General features: G+C 38.4%; 1 protein-coding gene across 1 annotated transcript in view; it reads left to right on the top strand.

Annotated features, from left to right (window-relative positions):
- The window catches only part of pcdh11 (protocadherin 11), a 138,133-nt gene extending 116,501 nt beyond the window's left edge, over nucleotides 1–21,632 (top strand). Inside the window, exon 7 of the mRNA XM_086258001.1 lies at nucleotides 17,258–21,632. Coding sequence (XP_086114127.1) covers nucleotides 17,258–17,712 — 455 coding nt within the window. The 3' untranslated portion in view covers nucleotides 17,713–21,632. The remainder of the gene's footprint in view (nucleotides 1–17,257) is intronic.
- Nucleotides 21,633–22,053: the final 421 nt, after the last annotated feature.

Below are 22,053 nucleotides of genomic sequence, written 5' to 3'. Positions count from 1 at the left end.
AGCAGCTACAGTAAGAAATCACAGCCTCTGCCGAAACAACAGCTGTTTGTACTTATGTAATGGCTGCAGGATGACTGTTCATATCCTGGCTCGTTGAAGCTGTCACAAATCATTAATCTTGGGCCTGTCTGTGGGGCCATGCTGTCAAGTTGCCTTTGGACAACTGTGGCTAGACAGGAGCAGGACATATCATTTAGGCAGGTGCCTCATACCTTCATAATATTACAAGATCGCTTATAATAATCTAACCTTACCCGCAGCACTTGCCTTTGAACTTGAAGATTGAAGTGGGTGGATAAGCTACACGGTGAACGCAATTTACACAAAATAATCATGCAACATGCAATGTAATCTGTTCTTTTTATGTGTACACTTTTTCTGTTTGAGCACAACTAAAAAACACAAACAACAGCAACTGCACATTTCTTGATCCCAGAGAGAATTTATGTCTATTTCGTTGCCTTGTGCAGTGTTACATAGATGCATCTTGTAAGCATGCATTGTTGGTATCACTCTGCAACACAGGCACCAGATCATATAGCACATCAGAGGGCTTAGCAGCGGCATTAAGGGTCTCAAGTAACTTCTTAACACAGCAAGACATTGAAATGACTCACTGAGGGAGACTACAGCGTATGCCCTCTTCTGGCAGTTAAATGCAGAGAGACTTCCTTGGATGCTTCCATGCAACCCATATTGTGCTTAATATAAGTGTTTTACTAACTTTATATTTTACAAATACAGGGTTAGTCATTAAGCCAAATATTAAACCATCTGCATATTAGCGAATAACAAATTACATTTATTTTTCTTTTTTTGTCATATGGATGCATGTTGTGTGAATGTTTGATTGCAGTTGTACACATTTCAGATCCAAACGCGATGACTAAATTTAATTAATACTAGGTTAGACTCTAAAAGAAACATTTGATTTTTAATGGAACATGGACCCTGTGGCACACTGTAGAGGAAAAATGAAAGTGATTTTTTTTTAATTATTTGGTTTTTTGGTCTGCTTATTGCTGACATTTTGCAAATTAGAACAAATAAATTCTAACATTATTGAACCATTAAAGTGAGATGTAGAGTTTGGCCCAGCTCATAATTGCTTTTTCAAAGACTAGCCTTGGAAGTAATTAGAGGTCAGAGTAAAAACACTAACCGCTCAGATAATCAGCCTGCCATCAACACCTTAGGGGCTGTATTGTGCTATCAGCTTGACCCTGCTTGGAAAACACACTCGCTCTGCCTTATTTGCAGACTTTACTCTTTAGACACAAAGCGTTAGAGGATTGATTAGTGCAAAGGTCGCCATGTAATACTCCCAGCATATTTGTGGCCCAGGAAGCTATTGACTAAATAAAATGGATTGCATCATACTTTTCCGAAAGACTGCTGTTTAGCTGTCCCATTTTGAGCAGAGTAAACTAATTAGGCAGTGCCTTTTTTTTCCCCCTCTGCAAACAAAATCTCCTTTTATTGCTTGACCTTTTCGCTGACAAACTTGTGATTGAGTGCAGATTTCATTAAGGAGAGAAACTCATCTTTATTGATCAAATTAAGAGACAGGTTGTAGGAGATTGTAAAATGCTGAAAGGTGGATTCTGATGAATATAATCATATCTACTTGGCGACCTCTTTTTTTAATGTTTTTATTTTTTAGTTTGTCCTTTTTTGATTAATCTCCTGCATAGATTTCAAATAATATGGTTACATCGAAATACAATGTTTCATTTGAATTAGACCCACGTATTGTTATTCCTTTAACGTAGTGTCCGTGATCATTTGGCAACAGGTATGATTTGCAAATAGCTGTGAATAATATATGCTGGCCTTCACATACCAGTGTCTTGACAGGTTTAAAGAAAAACAATACTGGGCTTTCACTAGGAAGTCATGCTGGTTTATTTATGGTTAATTTAATTTATTTACAGTATTTCAGCTTCAATAATTGATGTAGCATCCATGGATCATTCTTTTCACTAGAAGGGAAGACAGCATCCTATTTAATTTTGTTATTTTCCCATTAAAACCTGAGAAAACATCAAAGGCAGAATGATTTAATTAACAATGTGGAGAGTCTGTGTACAGCCATCTGCATTTTGCAAATTACTCTTTGCTGAAAATAAGAGACTTATCAGGTCCATACAGACATCGCTGCACACCTCAAAAGAAGTTGTGTTGACACAAGGAAGGGGAAAATACATGTCTCCCCCAGACAGAATTATCCACTTCACAGGTATTTTCAGTTTACAGTTTCCAGGTTGAAAAATTAATATCCTTTCTTCTTCTGCCAGTACAGTTTACAGTTCTTTGTTGTGTTTGCTGCAAAGTGCAGACGGAATGAAGAGTGGAGGGAGAGAAGGTGTCAGAAACATTTTTGTGATTCACATTCTTATAGCATTTGAATCCTTGATAATTGTTTTTGACGGGTCAGGGCTTCAAGGAAGCTGCTTCTTAATGATTATTTCCCATATTGCCACTCGGGTTTGCCAGCTTTAGGTTTGTTTACCGGTACTTGAAGCGAAGATGTGCAATATAGCCAGCCAACTCCAACGAGGGCTCTCAACATGTTTGATAATGACAATGAATAATAGTTTTGATGAAAATGGAAAGAAATGCCAGCTGGGGCATGTTAACCACTTTAAATGATAATTGGGCAACCTTGCTCTTTATAAGCACATATGAATGAAAGGGCAACTGGAATCAAGGGGATGCGAGCCCACATCACTTGCGGTCTCAAAGCACTGTGCAGGCAGCTTGTTTTAATCTCTAACAATATTATAGAATGCTGTGTATTCCTTTTGCTTCTTAAAGAAACAAACTTTTGGTAAATGGTAAAATAATAAGTGTGAATACATTTCCATACTGAATTTCAAATTAGACATTATTTGGGTGACATGCTTGCAAATTAGTAAATTGACTGAAAGGTACCACAAAAAGTCAGCGTTGGAGAGAACTGAAAGAAAGAAATGCAAGAATTGGTCCTAACTATAGATCATGTTTGGATGAGGTTGAGCGTACAATATATTTTTAGACTGTATCCAGACGAGCACGGGAAGTTGCCTTTTCCAAAGCGTGATTTAATAAATCAGACTACCTGAAATTGTCCCGACAATAAACAGCAAGAAGAAGGCAGAGAAGCGCAAATAGCACGAAATCGAGACAGACAGAGTAGAGACAAAGACCGTAGAACAGTGAGAGAATCACTTTATGTTCTTTCTAGGGGTGACAGTCCTGACCAATTCCATTTCATACCTATGTTTTGTTGCAATGTTCCTCCTTCTGCTTGACATTTCTGGGTTAGAAAGTGCCTATTACAGGCTCCTATCGTCATGTTTCACACAAATTCACATTAGATAGAAATTATCTTTTTCTCTGTCGAGGAGTGGTCTTGTTCTATTATTCTAGTCATGAGCAAGTCACCACAGGTGAAGGCAAAAGGAGTGCAAGGTAGAGTGTTATGATGATAGAAATGTCACATTTGATAGAATCACTTTAATTGCATGTGTGTACTAAGTTGTTCTTCAGCGTCTGCACATTGTGTTGGCTAATGCCATTCTTTTGATGGCATTTGAATTCACAGTATTTCATTGGACAATGTGGAGAAAGCACCCAGTGTTCCGTCTTTTGTTTTAATAATCTTTATAATTATAGCTTGAATCAATCATGGATGACCTTTTGTAAATATTTGCAGAGGAACCCATTTCTGGGAAAAAAGCAGCAATAAAGTCATTAAAATGGGGGGGAGGATGGTAGTTGGGCACAGTATTAATTAAAACAAGACTTATATCACTATGTCTATACTTTTATCTCAATACTACTTGATTATTATTATTATTATTATTATTATTGTTAGCCTTACTGTTTATTACAGATGAGAGCCGGGTATGCTGGGGAGTTGGTTTAAGGGATTGAGTGTCATCAATCAGCATTAACCGTCAGCTCTGAGGTATCGACTGATGATTCACTACGCCAGAATCTCCTCTGACTCTAAAATGAAAGGCAGCAGTAGCAGCAATAACACGACACAGAGACACTCAGTTGATTGGCACCTCATTGAGTCTGGCAGGGGAGCGTTTGATTGCACTAGCTGTCAATATCACGTAATTGTTTTTCTTACATACATGGTGCCCTCTGTTTAGTCTCTGTTTTTCATTTCTTTCTTTTTTCTCAGCAGGCTCTACAACTGCATGTAGCTATTTTTGCAGATTTTTTTTTAAATTAATTACATTTCTTTTCAATAATACATATATACTGTATATATTTCAGTTAGTATGAGTTTGATGCAAGTGACCGTTCTGTTGGTAAACCTACATTTACATTCTTGTTAATACTGTGAGCATAAACTACCATGTCATGTATGTCATCTTAACATCGGTGCATTAAGATTCATACCCCTTACTAGACAGCTAGATTAGCAGCGTATGGCTGTAAATCTGCTAGCTGCCCCAGGGTGTGTTGGAGTAGCCAGTTATGCCTTGAAGCTTTAATTGGGTCCCTCTCGATTATCACATTAAGTGTGTTACTGGAATACATATACTGACCACACTTCTGTCTCACTGTGTGTTCACTGAAGTCAAGCTCAAATTGAATTTAAATCTTAAATGACACCCATAACTTCCAGAGGAACTATTCAGGGCTGCGAGTGCAACCCTGTTTTCCACTCCAAGGTCAACAGAGAAGATGAGATTTAATTGAAATTGAAGCTGTCTACCTGATAGTTTGAAATAATTAGCAATGTCAGAGTGGAGAGAGGACAAGTCAGGGATGAAGACAAATAAAAAGGACATCAGCGCTAGATAAAAATGGCAAGTCATCAATTCTAGTGAATTGAATGTCACTGTGATTGACTGGACTTGCCTCTGGATGTCACACATGAAACTTAACCAGGGAATGTAAACACCACAAATGATACCGAAACTTTGTGAAAGATTTATAGAGACAACTGGGCAGTTTAATTTTTTTTTCTTTTGAAAAAGCATGTGTACTTTTGGAACTGATACACTTTCGCTCAAGGTATCATGTAGATTCGAGAGGCCACTAAATGTTCAGTGAAGACTAAAATTCTGTCTGGCAGATACACTATTATGTATGCTGGACCCCTAAGATCAGCCACCCTGTATGAGCAGCTTTCTCTTCCCAGCCGTAAAACAAACTCGACCACCCTACAGCCCCGAAAGACTTCAGAAGTCACTTCTGCTGGGTCCAACATTTCCGCACCAGTTAATAAAGGGGAAATGAATTGTATCAGTGTTGCTGTCTTTGCTCATAGTGAATAGGAAATTATCATAGAGATAGGTATTGGTGCCTTCACACACTGAATTACAAAGAGAGAGCCTGTTTCTGTTTCGCTCTCACACATGCACAGATATGTGCATGCCCACAAGCAGACACAGTATCTTAGAATAAAGCCCCAAATAGAGCTGGCTATAGTGATGTCAGTGTAGCCGGGGTGATTGTATCGATGAGCCGGGGGTTGCTGGCAATTACTTTAATAATTCCATAAACATACGGACATGTTAGTGACATCCAAGACTTTTGACTTTCTGCGGCAAACTACCTGTACTTTCAATCTAATTCTTTAAGTGTGCTAACACATATAAACGATATAGCAGATACAGCTTGCATTACCACTTTTTCTACCCTCTTTATGGACATTTTTTAATACAAAGAGGATGGTGTCCTGAGTGAATGAAAAATCAAAGGTGTGGCGTGTTAATATCTTCAAGTTAGCACACAGGACTAAACAATATAAAAGACAGTGAGGTCAATGGGATGTTGGCAGTCTGTAGCGCAAAGGAGTCACGTAACTGTTAACTGTCTTCTCCTCTGTGGAAAGCTGTAGCCACTGGAGGACTGCCTTCATCATTGCAGACAGAATACAATCAGTGAACCTACTTTACATAAGGCATAGGGCCTGTACTACTCTAAAGAGCTTTAAAGTCAATATCTAGTGTGATCACCTTTATTCCTGACAGCCCGAATTCTCTTAGGCACACTTTCTTATAATTTCTTTAAGAAGTCTTCAGGAACAGTTCTCTAGGCTTCTTGGGGGACATTGCTTTCTGACTTTTGTTTCATTCTCTGTCTGCTTACAGTAATGTGGAGGGCAATTCATAGATTGGTAGTGTTCCCAGAGGCGCCACGTGCCATCAAGTAAGGCACGCATCTTCCTAGAGTCTCCGGCCAGTTGGAAGCCTCCAAGGGCTCACAAACCTTAAACTTTAGCAGTGGCAATGTGCAAAGTTTGTAATGAAAGTCAGAGAGACCTGAACTGTCTGATTCTAAGTTATACTATTGCAGTTGTATCCATTTGTGGAGATATTTGCCTACAGAAGGCCTATAATCTATCACCACTAATGTGATCCCCTGCAGTCCACTAAAACCCCAAATGCACAGTGCTCAACAAGGATGACACTATGCGTCAGTTGAATGCTGATTGGTTGACATTTGCATGTGGGACAGAAAGGAAGTGACGGCAGAGAATCACAAAAACATCAGAGACAAAAAACCAAATACAATATGAAAAGTACAGCTTTTTGAAATTATGTAACTTCACTCTTCTCTGTGACTGGTTGATGGACCACCAACAGCACAAGTACAAGTAGCCCACAAACCTGTGGTACCACATATTTTTCTCTCTGCCCCCATCAGGCAACAGACGTTCTCTGCAGGTAGACAGGCAGTCTGAAGCTCCCCACAGGCTGGCAATGGATTGCCCGTGTGCTGCCACTGCTAAACCAAAATTTCTCCATAAGGGGGCCCCACCTGACTGCACTCACTCCCATTACAAGTGATGCCAATCAATGAAAAGGATTGGCATCATTACCCTGCTAGGAGTGAAAAAAGGAAAAAGTAAAGAGGAAAATGAGAATTAAAGCAAGTCTGTGGTGAGCTGATAACATCAATTAAATGCAATGCTAAAAAGTGAAATGCTGCTTATCTGTAACATTATATTGTAATAGCATCATATTATTGTTTCTGTTTACTTTGATGTTATCTTAGTTAACTTAGCTTGCAGAGCAGCCTGACGTGTCCATCTCTGCTGAATGTCAGAATAAGTGAAAAAGCATCCATCTGGAGAACTATTGCATAAGAACAGTTAAAGAAAACACAACAAAGCCTGGCTCCTTGAAAGCGAGATATAAAGAAAGGATAGCTCAAGACTTTTGCACACTGCTAAATGTTGACTCCAACTATACACTGTTATTATGTGCTATAGTTACAGTGAGACTGTAATGAATAGTTTTGCAACAAAATTAAGCATTTTTCTATCCTGGAGTAATAAAGTCACGGCAGAAACAGTTATTTTAAGTATCAAAAGTATTTTAGGTTGTTCTTTTTGTTCAGATTTTGAAGTCATGTTCTAGTTTTTATTGAATTATTTATGGACTTAACTTTACACCTCTTTTGCTTATGTTTCAGCAACTGCCATTTTCCACGCGCTCTGCCCCTCTGCATGTCTATCTGTGGCTGTCGCTCTCTCTGTTGTGAGCGTTAGTTGACAATGTCTGCACTCAGCACACCCCAAATAAAGTGCGTTGTGACAGAAACATTAACACAAGCCACTGAGTACCTCTGTGATTTTAGTGAGAGCATATCTGTCAGCCAGGGCCTGGAGGAGTAAAAAGCATATATCTGAACTTTCAGCGACTGGTGTTTGGGTGGAGGATTGTGACAGTCAACATCAAAACAGTAAAAGTAAAGCCGTGATTTATTGAATGTGCCGTTTGTGTCTGCTTTCATGTTTGCCAGTGATACATTATATGACTTTTCTCCTGCTTTCAAGAACATGGCGATGCGGATGAATTAAACATGTTAAGCAGGAACAGGTCTTTCTCTGAAAGCCTTACCCTTTTCACGATAACCCCTTTTTAGACATTCAGTGGACTTATCACAGCGTATAAATAGGACAGAATTCATTATTCAGGGGAGGTTCCAGTGAAAAATTAATAGTTGTCCCCGGAGGAGGGTCTGTGGTGCTTCGGAAAAGGAAAACCTTTAAAGTGTACATGCTCAGGGGGATTTGGGGAGAGTCTGCCCTTCATATTAAAACCGTTACCATGCTACCATACACACTGATATTGCAAATGCAAGTTTGCTCATCACTAATGACTGTCGCTAACGCTGTATACAGCCTCCATTCATGCCTAAGCTGTCTGCAAAACATTTTAAAGCTGGAGAGTGAAAAGGCAGGAGAAAAGGGCAGCATGAGTGTCTGCCTCTGATACTGACACCTTAAACAGATTACACATTTTCAGTATTGCCTATTAGGACAAAACACCAGGACTTTGGCTGCTGACTCCTGAAGAGAGACTCATTTTTTATAACAGAGTGAATGATTTCCCCTCAAAAATACCTCACTGTACAATAAACTGACATCCTGGCAGAGCACAACAAAAACATCAGGTCCTCCTCTCACCTTTGTCATATAAGAGATTACAATTTTCAGCATGTCCAGATTACTCAAACACTGAAAACATGCAGCCCGTGGTGCTGAGTGGTTTTCAGCCTGCCAGTTATCAGTTGAAAGATGGGCTTCACAATGTCTTTGTATCCGCTTCCTATCTGCTCGGCCATGAAGGCAATAACCATAATGTATGGCTAAGGGAAAACAGAGCTAATCATCAATGACTGCAAGATATATAGCATATACAGTGGAACCTTGTTTATTACCCTCTCTTCTCCTGTCGTTGAATCCATCGGCTATACAGACAGCTACTGGACTGGAGAGCTTCTTCAATGTTAATTTGATTCATTCTTGTTTTCCATAATAATTGGGGGCAATGGGTCAGTGTGATGAATTTGCTTGTTACACGACACAGGAGGTAGCACGTCGGTGGCTGCTGTACAGTTTGTCTGTCTAGTCGTTTTTTTGTTTTGTTTTTTCCATCATGTGAATCAGGGGTCTCATAGTTATTAGCTATTTTCAGAAAATATCCAGTTCTTACATAATAGATTTGATTCTGAGGACCTGCTTATGCTTCAAATCAGCTTCCGATTTGATTTTAAAACGAAAGCTAAGAGTGTTATGAGTGGCATTTTCATTTTTAGATCAAAGTCATTTCCTAAAAATCATGATTGTTTAGATAGTATTCCTGCTGGAACAATCCAATCTTTTTGCAAATATCAGAGTGCTTTGTTATGTCCCACTTAATCAGCCTGTTTTTCTTTCTGTCTTAATTCTCCAGTAATGTTTTTTTTACTTCCTTTTCATTTTACACGCTTTATTTCCATTTCCCAGTTCTCAAATTATCTCCACAATATGGAAATGTTCAGACATTCATCCACGAGCAATGAATTTTAAGGTAGATCCAATTTTTTTAGTCTTATAAATATACATTTATGTATTGGTTTTTTGTTGGTAACAGCACACCTGTACAGTATATCTGCACTTTCATCCAGTGCCTTCGCAGCATACAGGTTTACAAAAAAAATAAAAATAAAATGAATTGCTACCCTTGTAGAAGATTTTCAAATGAAAGCATCAGAGTGTGTGTGTGTGTACCTACATCAACATGTCTTGTGTTTCTACCCCCCCATAGAAACTCTGTGCCTCCACCTCTGTGTGTCATTGTGTTGATGAGCGCTGATTGCAGATTGTTATGGTGTTTGCACCTCTCATCTATCTGGCCCATGCTGAGTATTTGGCCAGGCCTGATTGTGTTGATGGTGACACCGGCATCTTGTCCTCAGGTGGGAAGGCCCAATAGTGGTCCAGACATAATGAAGGAGATGTAATCAACCAATGTCACACACAAAAAGTCAAGTGAAAGAAAACTGTTTCTGTGTTCTACCTTCCCGACTGTGCTCTCTGTTGATGGAAATCACACAGTCGTGATTGTTGATGTCGGGGCTTGCTTTTTTAGCAAACGCTTTATGCTGGGCGAAATAGAAAATTTGAGGGTTTTTCTTGTTCTTCACAACAAAGGTGACTTGGAGATAAAGGAATTTGCATTAAATTAAGTCTGTACATTCTCTCTGTTTTGTACGTTCTCAGTGGAGAAATGGGTGTTTCTACCTACAACATACTTTTAATCAATGGCAACAAAAAGAAAGAAGCAAGTGTTTGGCACTTGGTTGTTCAAGAGATCCTTTCTCTCTTTGTGCACTTTGTCCTCTCTCTGTGCTTTGTTATTTGTTTTGGTGTTCTAATCTCTGGCAAGTCAATAATATTCTTTGTTGTCTGAAATTGTGTGTCGGGAACAAAAAGGCCTCCTCCTTTTGTTGAAAGTACCTGTCTGTGACTTTTCACTCTCTCTCAGACTCCCAGATAAAGTAATCATTAGATGTTGTTTTCTGCCTGCAATTACTTTCAGTTACAATGGGTCAAACACTAGGAAAGCAAAAAGGGTCGAGAGAAGACAAGGCTAGATGGATTACAGGCGAGGAACTGTATAGGTCCCACAAGTGCTGATAAATACGTATGTGGCTCAGAGACTCACCGTTGTCAGGAATGTCTCCGTAAATGCATCAAAAGTAATTAGTCTAGAGTATATATGGACAACCTTGCTCCCTTCTTATCTGCATCACATTGTCTCCTTTACAAAAAAGGCCATTCATTACATCTGGCACTATTTGTTTTAAGAAGTAAAAAGGGGCAACTATTACTCTGCCACTTCTTATATCTGGCTTTGTATCGTTTGCAACAGAGAATTGCCCTAAATAATGTATTTCAGTGGAAAAATCCACACTGAGCTTGTCACACAAGTAAAAGTTCTCAGGGGTTCTAATGCCTGTTGAGGATGACCAAACAAGGCAGGTGCTAATCCCAACGTGTGTTTTAACATAATACCATAAATCCATGTTAAAATTAATTCCAAAGAGGCCCCTACAAACTGTTTACCTCAGCATAGCTTTTTTTTACACGACAGAAGTAGCTGGATTGGAGAGCCTCTTCAGAGTTAATTTGGACAAACTCTCAAGTTCAAACACGTCATTTTTCTACTGCCACAAAGGAATGCTTTAATTACTTCTACAGCCATCCCTTTGGCTGCAAGGACAGTCTGTTTATCAGTTCATGAAATAATGATGTATCAGCCCTATTTCCAAAACATGGGCCTTTGGGGGGGCCAAAGTAATCAATCAGTGGTCAAACTTGCCAGAGAAAACCCTCGGCATGTCCCAGATATTAAATATTTCAACTTTTGGGCCAACTAACATGTGAGGAGGACATTAAGAATCAAGACTTTGTGATAGCAAGTAATTCAAACCACAGTCCAACGTGTTAATTACTAACCTCATGTTGTGGATGGGCTAATCTTGAGCTCTACATTTTCCTTGTACTCATGCGTTTGTATTAGCATAATCATAGCACTGTAGCTAGCCACCACATGGCAGGTTATTATGCGTCAGGTAGCTCGACTTCATTAACACTCTAAACCTCAGTGCTACTTAGCCTTCTGTCTTTTCTATGCCCAAAGCTATTGCACTGCTGTGTGTTTGTTTTTTTTTTCAGAAATACTTCAGTCACATTGTGATATGTCATCTTTAGAGGGAAACTAGCAAGCTAACTTCTTGCTAAACTCTAGCTCCGCTAAACGTTCTTTATTCTCTTTGTGATGGATCCCTGTAAAAAACACGTTATTGTAATATTTGGATCGTTTTATTGGTCAAAATATTTTCACCATTTTGGTGCATGAATTTTGGAAATCAAAATTTTTAGTGTAGAAAATGCTTAACAATGTCATCTTCATCAGGGATTTTAATGTATCTCCTCCTGATAAAAGTAGAAAAAAAATCAAACAGCATTTGAAGCTTACAAAGTTCATTTTCAGACTGATTCAGATAAATGTTGGCCCTTTCCAGTGAAGTCACAGATGTTGTCATATCATTTCCATCTCTTCAGAAATCCGTCTCAGCTTAAAGCTTTTGAGTACAACAGGAGTTCACACATCAGTAGACATCATCAAACTATAAGACGAGCATCAAAAATGTAAGCCCTGAGAAAGGAAGGAGGATGTTGAAATGCCGTCTTGTTTTTGTGATGCTGTGAAAATTAGACAGTTGTCTCTCCTTCAAATGACGATTGCCAGAGCTGTGATGAAAGTAATGGCATCCCTCTTTTCAGTGCAACACCAAGGGGTTTTAATAGCGCTATTATTATTAATGACCATCCATTTGCTTATCCAGATTGTACATTTGGAGTGGGCATAAGGCCGAGTGAAGTGATAAAGTCTTAGTAATTACAAACCCAATTATTTCTACTGAGATTCTATTTGTTTGAAATAATCTTTCATATTCTTCTATTTCTGTGTGTTGGTCTCCCTCCAGAGACAAGACACGTGCTTGTACAGAGTGTATCTTGTTTCTTTTCTTTTCCCAGTTTCTTTCTCATTTCCTATCTAACAAACAAGAACATATAATGTATAATAACACTCAGTCTGCACTCTTGATAACTGTGTTACCTGGTTTGATAACTTTTGATAAAAGTCGCAGACTTCATTTTAAAAGGCTCTTGCATCTTTTGGCACTGTTATTCCTGTTGGTGTCAAATTGACTGAAGCTGTTGTAACTCTACATAAATGCAGATGAAAAATGAAATGTCAGTGAGGTTAAATTAGTATCAGCAAATCCATAGCTACAGGGGCATTTTTTGACTATAAATATAACACTGGCAATATCTTTTACACGTTTAGGATGGAATCGTATTCAACTCTATTATATGGAAGGGCAGAGATGTTGAAAATGGAGAAAACTGCAACTGTGCAGCAAGACAGACAGATCCTAAACACATGGTGCAAATTAATATGTTCTTATATACTTTGAAATTTTTGCTCCTGAAAGTGTGACCTTAAGCTTTTTTTTCTGAAATATCTGAAAATTGTGGCCAGGTAGTGATTTGTGCTTTTAAAAGCAATAAAATATTAGTGGAAGACTGTGAGCCCGGGGGCTGTTTTGTGCATCATGGGAATTTAAAAGCTTAGCTTAAAGGTGTGGTATAAATGAACCAAGAATATAGATGGGTTGGATAACAATTTAACAGTTTTTTTGAGGATTTATGTATATTTGATAAAAAGCACAACAACACGGCACAGCAGCTTGTTGAAAATAAGATCCTCAGTCAATGCAGTACAGGCCTGGAGTGTGAAATAGTGCTATGAGCATCCATACATCACCATCTAATAATCAGATTGTTTGAGGTGGAGAAAGATGTGTTTATATTAAATAATTTTTATGAATGTTTCTACATTAATAAAGTTTTGTACTATAAATAACTTCTATAGTCTTTCTGTTAAAAATAATTTTACTAAATGACACATGCATTAATTCAAAAATATATAATATGGCTTTCATTTGAGAGTAAATGTGTTTGATGCATAGATGCATGCAAGTTTCTTGCAAAAGATTTGCAAAGACTGAACCAATTAACTCTGTAGGATGAGTCACGGGCCTAGTCCACCTTCTTGATGGCTGTTGGAAGAATTTAATGTCCTAGATGCATGCAATTATCCTTTTAATTAGCAATAATGAGTTTGTGCATGCTGAAATAATGACTTGAATCGTGATATGTGTGCAGACCTTAATGTGAAGCTCATCAAGATGTAACAAGCTTTGTCGGTAAATATCATCAACTGTCATGTTAAATATCTCATGCTATTGTACTGAAAAGGCCCAATAAGCTGCTTAAATTGATCCTAGCTATGTATGTGTGTGTCCATTTGTGTTTCTGCCTGTTAGAACATGCATGTTCTGATGAAGTTTATGGTCATGAAAAAAAATTAAGTGAATCTGAATGCAATCCGAAGCACTAAGCCCTCATCAACTTAAATGGCATCCTGTGTCACCAGCTGTAGTGCGTGAGTGTAAGTTCAAGAGGGCTGCCTGAATTCTTCTAGGCTCTTGGATTGCAGAGTGGGCGATAGGCAGTTGTGAAATTACCAATTTATTTGAGTTTGCCAAACAACATCATTAAGCAAAAAAATGAAAGTAATGATTAACGAATAAGCACACTCTGACTGGTCAGCTGGTCCAGTGAAAATAACTAATGCTGGTTACGTGCCAACAGAAAGGATTTGCCCACAGTAATTTAAGAGTTAGCAGAAGCTGTTCTATTCATTACATAAAAATGGCAAAATGTGAGTTGGCTGCTCATTTTTTATGAGAGCATATGCCAAACTAGCCGTTAGCCAAGCATTATGTGGTATGAACTGACATAGAAAAGTGATGTGGGAATAGCCTGGATGGCTAAGAGAACATGAATTTGTTTCCTGGGATAAGATTAAAACTACACTTAAAGGAAGATTATTATCAGCGTGTCACCTGAACCCCAGATGACTAGAATAATATAAAATGTCTTTTAACAGAGGCTGTAAAAAACAAGATGACCATCTGTATGCTATAACACAGTTAGACACTTTGTTATGTCTGCCTCCAAAATGGGTTTATGCAGCTTTTAATTGCTTTTGTTGGTGTACTGGACCAAGCAGAGTGAAAAACATCTTCATGTGATATCAGTGCTGATGTTATTTTTTTCAGCTAAAAAAAACATAAATTACACAACTTAAAAGTCTGAGCAAACATAGTATACCTCACAAAGTTGTGTAAAGTTATTGGACCAAGTTGTAAAATGCTGCACACATTCCAGGCATTGTCTTCAACCCCATTATATTTTTAATTAAAAGATTGCAAGTACTCCCATTAGTGAGAGGCATTTGCATTATATCAACCCCACCTGGTTTAAAGTCAAATTGCGGGATGTTATTTGTTCTATATTTTCATTCAGCACCCAGAAAAACATTTTGGGAATGGTTTACACACCATCCAGCATCCTCACACCTTTCTCTTACACTTGTTCAATATTTATACAAGCTGTAAATGTTTGACCACACCAAATGGAAGGTCAGCTGAAGGTGAATGCAGCAGTTTTCGATCTGTGGCTGGCCACAGGATGTGTTGATGTTGCAGAACAAGAATGCTGAAAGGTACGGCTGGTATGCATATTCCCGAAAGTGTGACACACTGTCTAAAAATGCAGAATAGATCACCTAGACCATCAAACAGGCCATAAAGCAAACAGTATTTAATTTGGGAAGGAAACAATTATTTACAGTAATTGCTTTTATTAAATGTTAAATTAACAGAATAAACAGTTATCAGAGTTATTTTTCAAACGCATGCTACTCAGTAAAAATAAATCATCTTAAACGAGAACACTACGTCTGATCTCACTTCTATTACAACTCATTGTTTGCTATTATCCCCACTTGTCTGCCATTCAAATTTCCTTGAAGGGAATGTAGAAAAGTATGTTCACAGCATCAGGGGATCTGTGGCATCAGTGATGTGTGATTTCTCCCAAAAGCTCCGTGGGGTACAATTGTTCCCCCTGAATACAAAAGACAGCGGCATCACAAGCAGGCTGCGGCATACCTCTAGCTGACGAAGGCAGCAAGAGCTGTCAGCGACATCACTCATACCGTGTGCCCACCCTCCCGAACCCGCCGCCGCCGCCTATCCAAACTACCCCACCGGAATAGAAAATAGTACGAGCCCATGTCGTTGAGAGAGGCGGGTCGGTAAATATTTCATATAAAATTTGTAGGCATTGAAGGCTGTTGACATAGAAATGCGATGAGTTCAGTCTGTCTAAGGTCATAGAGGGAAAACGTACCTTTCATTTGTAAAAGCGTCACCTTTAAATAGAATCTGAGGAGGAAGGAAAAATATTGAGGACAAGGCAACATTTTCTGTGTGTCTGGGTGGGTAATAGGGCATTTATGCTAATTACATTACCTAATCAAAAACATCAGCAACCTAAAAAGGCATTACCAACAGGAGAAAACACTTGGAGAAAGATTGAATCAGCGCACGGCCGAGACTTGGGTTGGCCCCATTGTCCTAGCTCAGAGAATGAGAAAGCAGCATCCATTTTTCCCTTAATTAAGTTAGTGACCCTTTGAAAGGTGACACATTTACCGCCCAGGGGATTTATACACTCCCGCTTCACGGCTTCAGTTCAATATGGAGAGGACAGATTTGACTCCACGTGGATACTTCAAATATATCCTTACAATTTATACCAGGTGATTCATTTTCAGTAGCTACTCTTATAATTAAAGTTGACGTCGTGGTATTCAGTGTAGGGTAGCAACGATATACAAAGCATGTTCGCCGTGCCGTTACGCAGCAATCAAGACAATTCGTATTACTACTAGACGGTAATCACGATATTCATTTTCATTCATAAAAAGCCATAAAACAATAAACAAGGTGATAGGAAGATGTCTGGGAAAGAGACTCACATAGACTATGTAGAATTGCGTGTGGAAGAAATAGTCTTTCCAGCGTACTAGGGTCTAAGACGCCTTAATTATTTAAAGCATTCTTACTTATGCAAATACACTAAATAATTTCTGCATGACAGCTTGAAGCTGAGGCCTAGAGGAGAGATGTGATGTCTGAATGAGGACCCCTCTTGCCTTTGCATGGCCTAGGAACCATAACACTGCAGGCTTCTGGTTGCCTTGGTGCATACTGTTTTACATTCTAATTATCTGGCATGACAGACTTTATTGCAGAGGCTCAATGCTGAGGTCTCATCCCAGACTCATTCCACATGTGATGTCAGTTCTGGGATAATAAGATGAGATAGTCTGAGTGCTTAGCCTTGCCCATTTTGCCTCTTCATTGAGTTTTCAGATTTTTTGTTTTTTTCCCCCTAATTTTTCCAAGCGTGCAGCCTAATTCTTGGCCCAACGAGCATGAATTTTACCTGAATAAGATTCTGGAATGATTCGTATCTTTTTCACAGCTTATTTGACCAGATTTATTTTGGATTCTAAAAGATCAAAGGAGTCTAAGGAGTGGCACATTGACAGTGATTAAAATAAACAGTATTTTGTTAAGATGTTCATTAAAAATTGAATACAGTAAAGCCAATCCAAGACACAAACAGCAAGACATTTTTTTCTAACTAATTAAGCTACAGGGAATTCAGTGCATATTGTAGGTAAACAGACAGAGTCATGGGAATACCAATGGAAATTAAATGCTCTGCTGGTGTTTTTCTCATTACAAGATGAAATGAAACATTTATCACTGACTTTCATTTCACTAAAAGGCTGACATTTTCTGGGTCAACCATTGATAAGTGGACAACTTTCTTTTATTTGCATTATGATTCACGAGTTCATTCAGCCCTTTTACATCACCACAGTAAAATTGTTGTTTTCCAGTTCTCTGTATGTTCTGACCTGTTGTTTTAACTTTGTTTTGTTTTTTTCCCCTTCTTTCTTTGTCTGCTTTTTTACAGCCATCGAGGTAAACCTGCAGAAAGCCTTGGCTGAGGCCTCTGAGACCTGTACCCAGGAGTGTCTAATACTAGGCCACTCTGACAGCTGCTGGATGCCCCCAGCCCTGGCCCAGTTCCAGGGTCCTGGCAGCAACAGCCCCATCTCCACCCCTACCACTACTGCCATCACTGCTGCCCTCCCCTCTTTTGGTTTCCAGCAGAGCTGTGCCCGGGGAATAAAAGCTAACATGGGCAGCATGGGGGTCATGGATGGCCGCCATACGTTGGGCAGGTCTGTGCCCAAAAAAGATGAACTGGACAAAGGGATCAATCGTCCACAGTTCTACAACACCCTGGATAGACACTGCAGTAAGAAGGAGGACCCCATCAAGGTCATTCCCCTGGCAAGCTTCTCCTCTCCCGGGCAGCAGACTGGTGGGGGCGGCAGCTCTTTCTTACATGAGAACCAGTTGTAATAGTAAAACATGGATCTTCATTGGCTTAGCATACACGTGACTCCATCCAAAGATGGCCTACAACTATTAGATTAGTATGTATGCGTATTTGTGGGGTATGCATAATTGGAATAACTTGACCAGCTCAATGACCAGCTCAAGCTCAGTTTCACTAATTAAGATATCTGAGAATGGATTGGAGATAATTATGATGATGTTAAAAAAAGAAATCATGTGAAACCAGTCTGACAAGCGAGGAAGGAGCAAGCAAGTCTTAACATAGAAGACACATGTATAATAAATAAATGGTTATATGCCAAAGTAGATCCATCACAAAAAAAGGATAATCTTGCTTTCTGTTTGGTGAAGTTTGCTTAGCGATAAAAAAGGCCAGTGTACACCTTCAGCTCCTTGGGTTTAGTTTTGTGTAAGTGCATTCCAAAAGACAATTTCCCTGCACAGAAGCAAAAGCAAATGCAGTACTTTGTGTTATGTGAGCTAAATTGGGCTAAATGCTAATTACAAACTCTTGAGTGGATGGTTTGTTTTTTTTTTGGTTTTTTTTTCTGTTGATGTTCTAGTGAAGTATTGCTTTGTAAAGCACATGGCACAAACCTTTTTGGTGGAGGAATATGTTTCTTTTGTCTTGTCTGGACATGTTTTAGAAGACTATTTTGGTCAAGGGGCTTCAGAAGGATAAAAAATGTCTACAAAGCATAACTGGGCCAATAGTAGACAGTGCTGCATCTTCGTCTTTTGAATTCTTTTGCATTCTACAATTCTACAATTCTACATTCTCACCCTGGACCAATGCATAAAAAAACCCACAAACACAAAGCGTTGCACATACACATACGTTTTTTGTTTTGTTTTTTTCATATGTGGTGATTGCTCTATGCCTGCCAACTCTATTAAGAAAATGTTCACACTTAGCATTGTCGCAGTAGCTTAGCCTTGAAAGGAGCAGACAGATGCGCTTTGGAAATGTCGTCTCTGTTTTCTTCCTTTTTGTTTCTATTTCTCTCATTTTGCTGCTGAGAAACATTCAAATGGTAACAGCTCTGGAGCCAATTATGAAATTCTCAGTCTAATTACTTTGATGTGTGATCTCTGTAGTGACCCTCATTGTGGTTTGGAGGTTTGGATTAAATCTATTGCTTTTCCTAAAACATGCTCTACGTGTGCAGACGAAGTGTAAAGGTGACAATAACACAGCAAAAGCAACTTAACACTTCCTTTATTCCCACTGTATTTTAACACCTGTGTTCCTGCTATTAATTACTACTCTGTTTTCATTTCACTAAGTTACACTGCAAAGTTTCTATTATCAGTTTTTACAATGTGTTGACACTGGAATAATAGACCAGGGAGCAAAAATTTCTTCAGGGCTTTGAGTCTAGCTGAATTATTGATGTTAATGTTATTTTGGCAGTTATCATAAGAATAGGCATCGGTACTATTTGAAAGGCCCTCCCTGCAGGCTGTCGCTCACAAGGTTCGATAAACACACTACATCACTGCCGGTGTGTGCAAATTGTACTGATGATAATAACTACTTCAGACTAACTTCCTGCTGTAACAGATTGGGTGCAGTATAATCTATTGCTACAGCAATAAGTGACTTTGCTGATATCCATTTTTCTTGCCTGTAACATCCAAGCCAGGTGTCTACATCATCAGGTATATGATTCATGTGATTAATTTTGTAGTACCACCTTGCAAATTGGGAACAGGCCTAAATCTATAATGCAACACGGTATTCTCAAGGGAGGGTGCAAGGCAAATTGTGTTAGTATGCTATTAGTTGCCACACCTATTCTCTCAGATCAGAGCTCTTATCCTTATAAAGGGGATTTATCAGAGACTTTGTGAAACGATCACTTAAAGGAACGGCGTCAAGGACTAAAAATAAAAAAAGAAGGGGCAATTCAATTTCACCTTAGTCAATTATGAAAATGAATCAAATTCAAAAGTTAAATCCTCCTATAAACATACACTGATGGAAATTGCCCTGTTTGGGAATCCAATTTCGACCTATTTACTAATACTTTCATTTTCTTTTCTCTATCATTTTCATTTCATATGATTCCACTGGTGTTGGTGTAGGAGTGCGGAAGGGGGAGCGGGCATCACACAATGATATGAACAATGCATTTTTAATCAAAAGGAGCACATATCAAAAGGAACATACATCATGATGTCACTGAAAATTGGAATTTTATCTCTGCCAAATACAGATCCAGCACTTCATATCTGCCATCACAATGTCTAATCCAAAACCTGTCTCAAAATCATTAAAAGTCTTTTCAAGTTCTGTCTACAGCTATGTGAAGGGTAAAAAAAAATTCTTAGTAACATTTTTCCAAAATAAGAATTAGGTTTTTAAGAAATGTACCCATTAATTAATTCAATCAGTATAGGTAATGTCAGCTTGTTTCTAAATATGGTAATCTGTACTGTTCTCATATCATGAAAAGAGTGTATCTAAGAGAACATGTATGAGTTAACACACTATTACACTATAATAAAAATGTGATTGTTTAAAATACACTGCCCAGTCACACATGCAACGTGAGCACAATACTAACTGTACCCTGTGTTTTGACTTACTCTGCCTACATAACTCCTATGTACTGTAATATTGCAGCAGATCCATTAAAGACTACATGAAATACTACTTTTAGAAGGAATACTATAGCAACTGCATGAATGTACACCAGCAGGATGTTGCTTTTTGCAAAAATATGATTTTCTTTTATTATTGTTGTGTGGCCGCATTCATTTTGTTATATCTTATGTCCTCTCACGGGTCAAAGTGGTGTTTTATTTATTTTCAGAACAAAGTGCATACCATATGAATGTCCTGTTTTTTTTTAAGTAAGTACTCTCTCTGTGTCAAAAATTTTCATCCGTTAAAAAACATCAAATGGAAAGACTAAATGTCGACTTTGCATGATTCTGCTCTCACTATTACTTTTGAGTTTTTTAAATTTCTTACGCCCTAGCAATAGATGTAGAGACGACGCTATACATAAAGATGAGGATTCCTTTTTATTTTAAGACTATTTCTATTCGAAATGTGTTTCATGATTAACATGTCAAGCTGTGTCATAAACTGCATGAACTGTTTGAACTTCCACAAGGCCTTTTGACACTTGACTACGTGGTTCATGCATCAGTCATTAGAAGTGATGTCAGTATTGATGTTTACTGCTTTACACGTTTGTCTGTCTTATGGAACAAACCAATGTTACACCGTGTACATGGTCAATCCTTGTGACGTGTGCATACCACTTACGCCTACGTGCACACAAATCTATCTATACATCTATACTGTCAGGTAAACCGGAATTTAAGCTGTACATAGCAGTACCCCTAAGAACTAGTAATAAGGGTCACAAACTGGAAAGACACACATGGTAAATACTAAAGCCTACTTCAATTCTATAAATCACTTTGTTCATAAAAACTGCAAAAGGGAAAAAAGTGAGAACTGAGGAGATGACAATCTCAGTTGTAATGTAAATTGATACATAATATCAATGAGGGTGTGTTTGAAAGTGTTAACAAGTGATGTTGTATGTGTGTAAATGAGAGAGCGTGTATTTCCTTGCATGTATGCGTGGGTGGGTGTGTATACTGGCATGTACATTGCCAGAGTATTTTATGTACACTAATGTATCTTGTAAAAAACTATATCAAAATACGATATAAGACTTAAGTATATGCTTGTAAATTAGTCATCAGTGAGTCAGGTCAAGTTTGCGTTGAGAGAAGGCTTCAGTGCTTGCCAGCGAATCTGTATTTCTTAGTTAAAGCTATACAGTCTGTGTTGTTATGCCTTTGTAAGATATCCCACATAAATCTATGAAAAAAATTAACTTACATGGTGAAATGATTTTTCCTGTCATTGAATTTTACTTGAGCCATTAAATATTGAGTCCTTGAAGAATTAATGGATCATGTTTGTCCTTCACTGTTAATTATTGTTTGATAAGGTTTTCTAAGAGCAGTGGTGTATCAGCGAAGCAACGTGAGAGCATACTGTCATCATATTCCAATTATGACAAATACAAGCTAATGATAGACGATCGATCAAATGGGAAGTGACATGTCACCTTTTTTTTTCACTTCTGCAAATTAGCACTTCTGAGGAAATAATGTAAAGAGTTCACACCTCAGCATGCTGTCTGAGAAGCTGATTCACCTAAATTTAAACTGCACTGTCAAGGTGTCGCCTAAAAAAGCAAAATCACCTAAATTTCAATGCAACAAGACTGCCTAATTCACAGACAAACAGACAGAGAGACTTTGAAAGCAGTGGAAACAATTCCAATAGTTCAACTGCTGTTGATCACTTGC

Source organism: Aulonocara sp. 'chitande type north' Nkhata Bay, linkage group LG2 (assembly GCF_057382095.1).
Source record: "Aulonocara sp. 'chitande type north' Nkhata Bay isolate Kocher_YH1m ecotype deep benthic linkage group LG2, A_spYH_male_GT1.1, whole genome shotgun sequence".
NCBI lineage: Eukaryota > Metazoa > Chordata > Actinopteri > Cichliformes > Cichlidae > Aulonocara > Aulonocara sp. 'chitande type north' Nkhata Bay.
The sequence above is the reverse complement of the archived record's forward strand: the minus strand, read 5'-3'. Positions and strand labels throughout refer to the sequence as shown.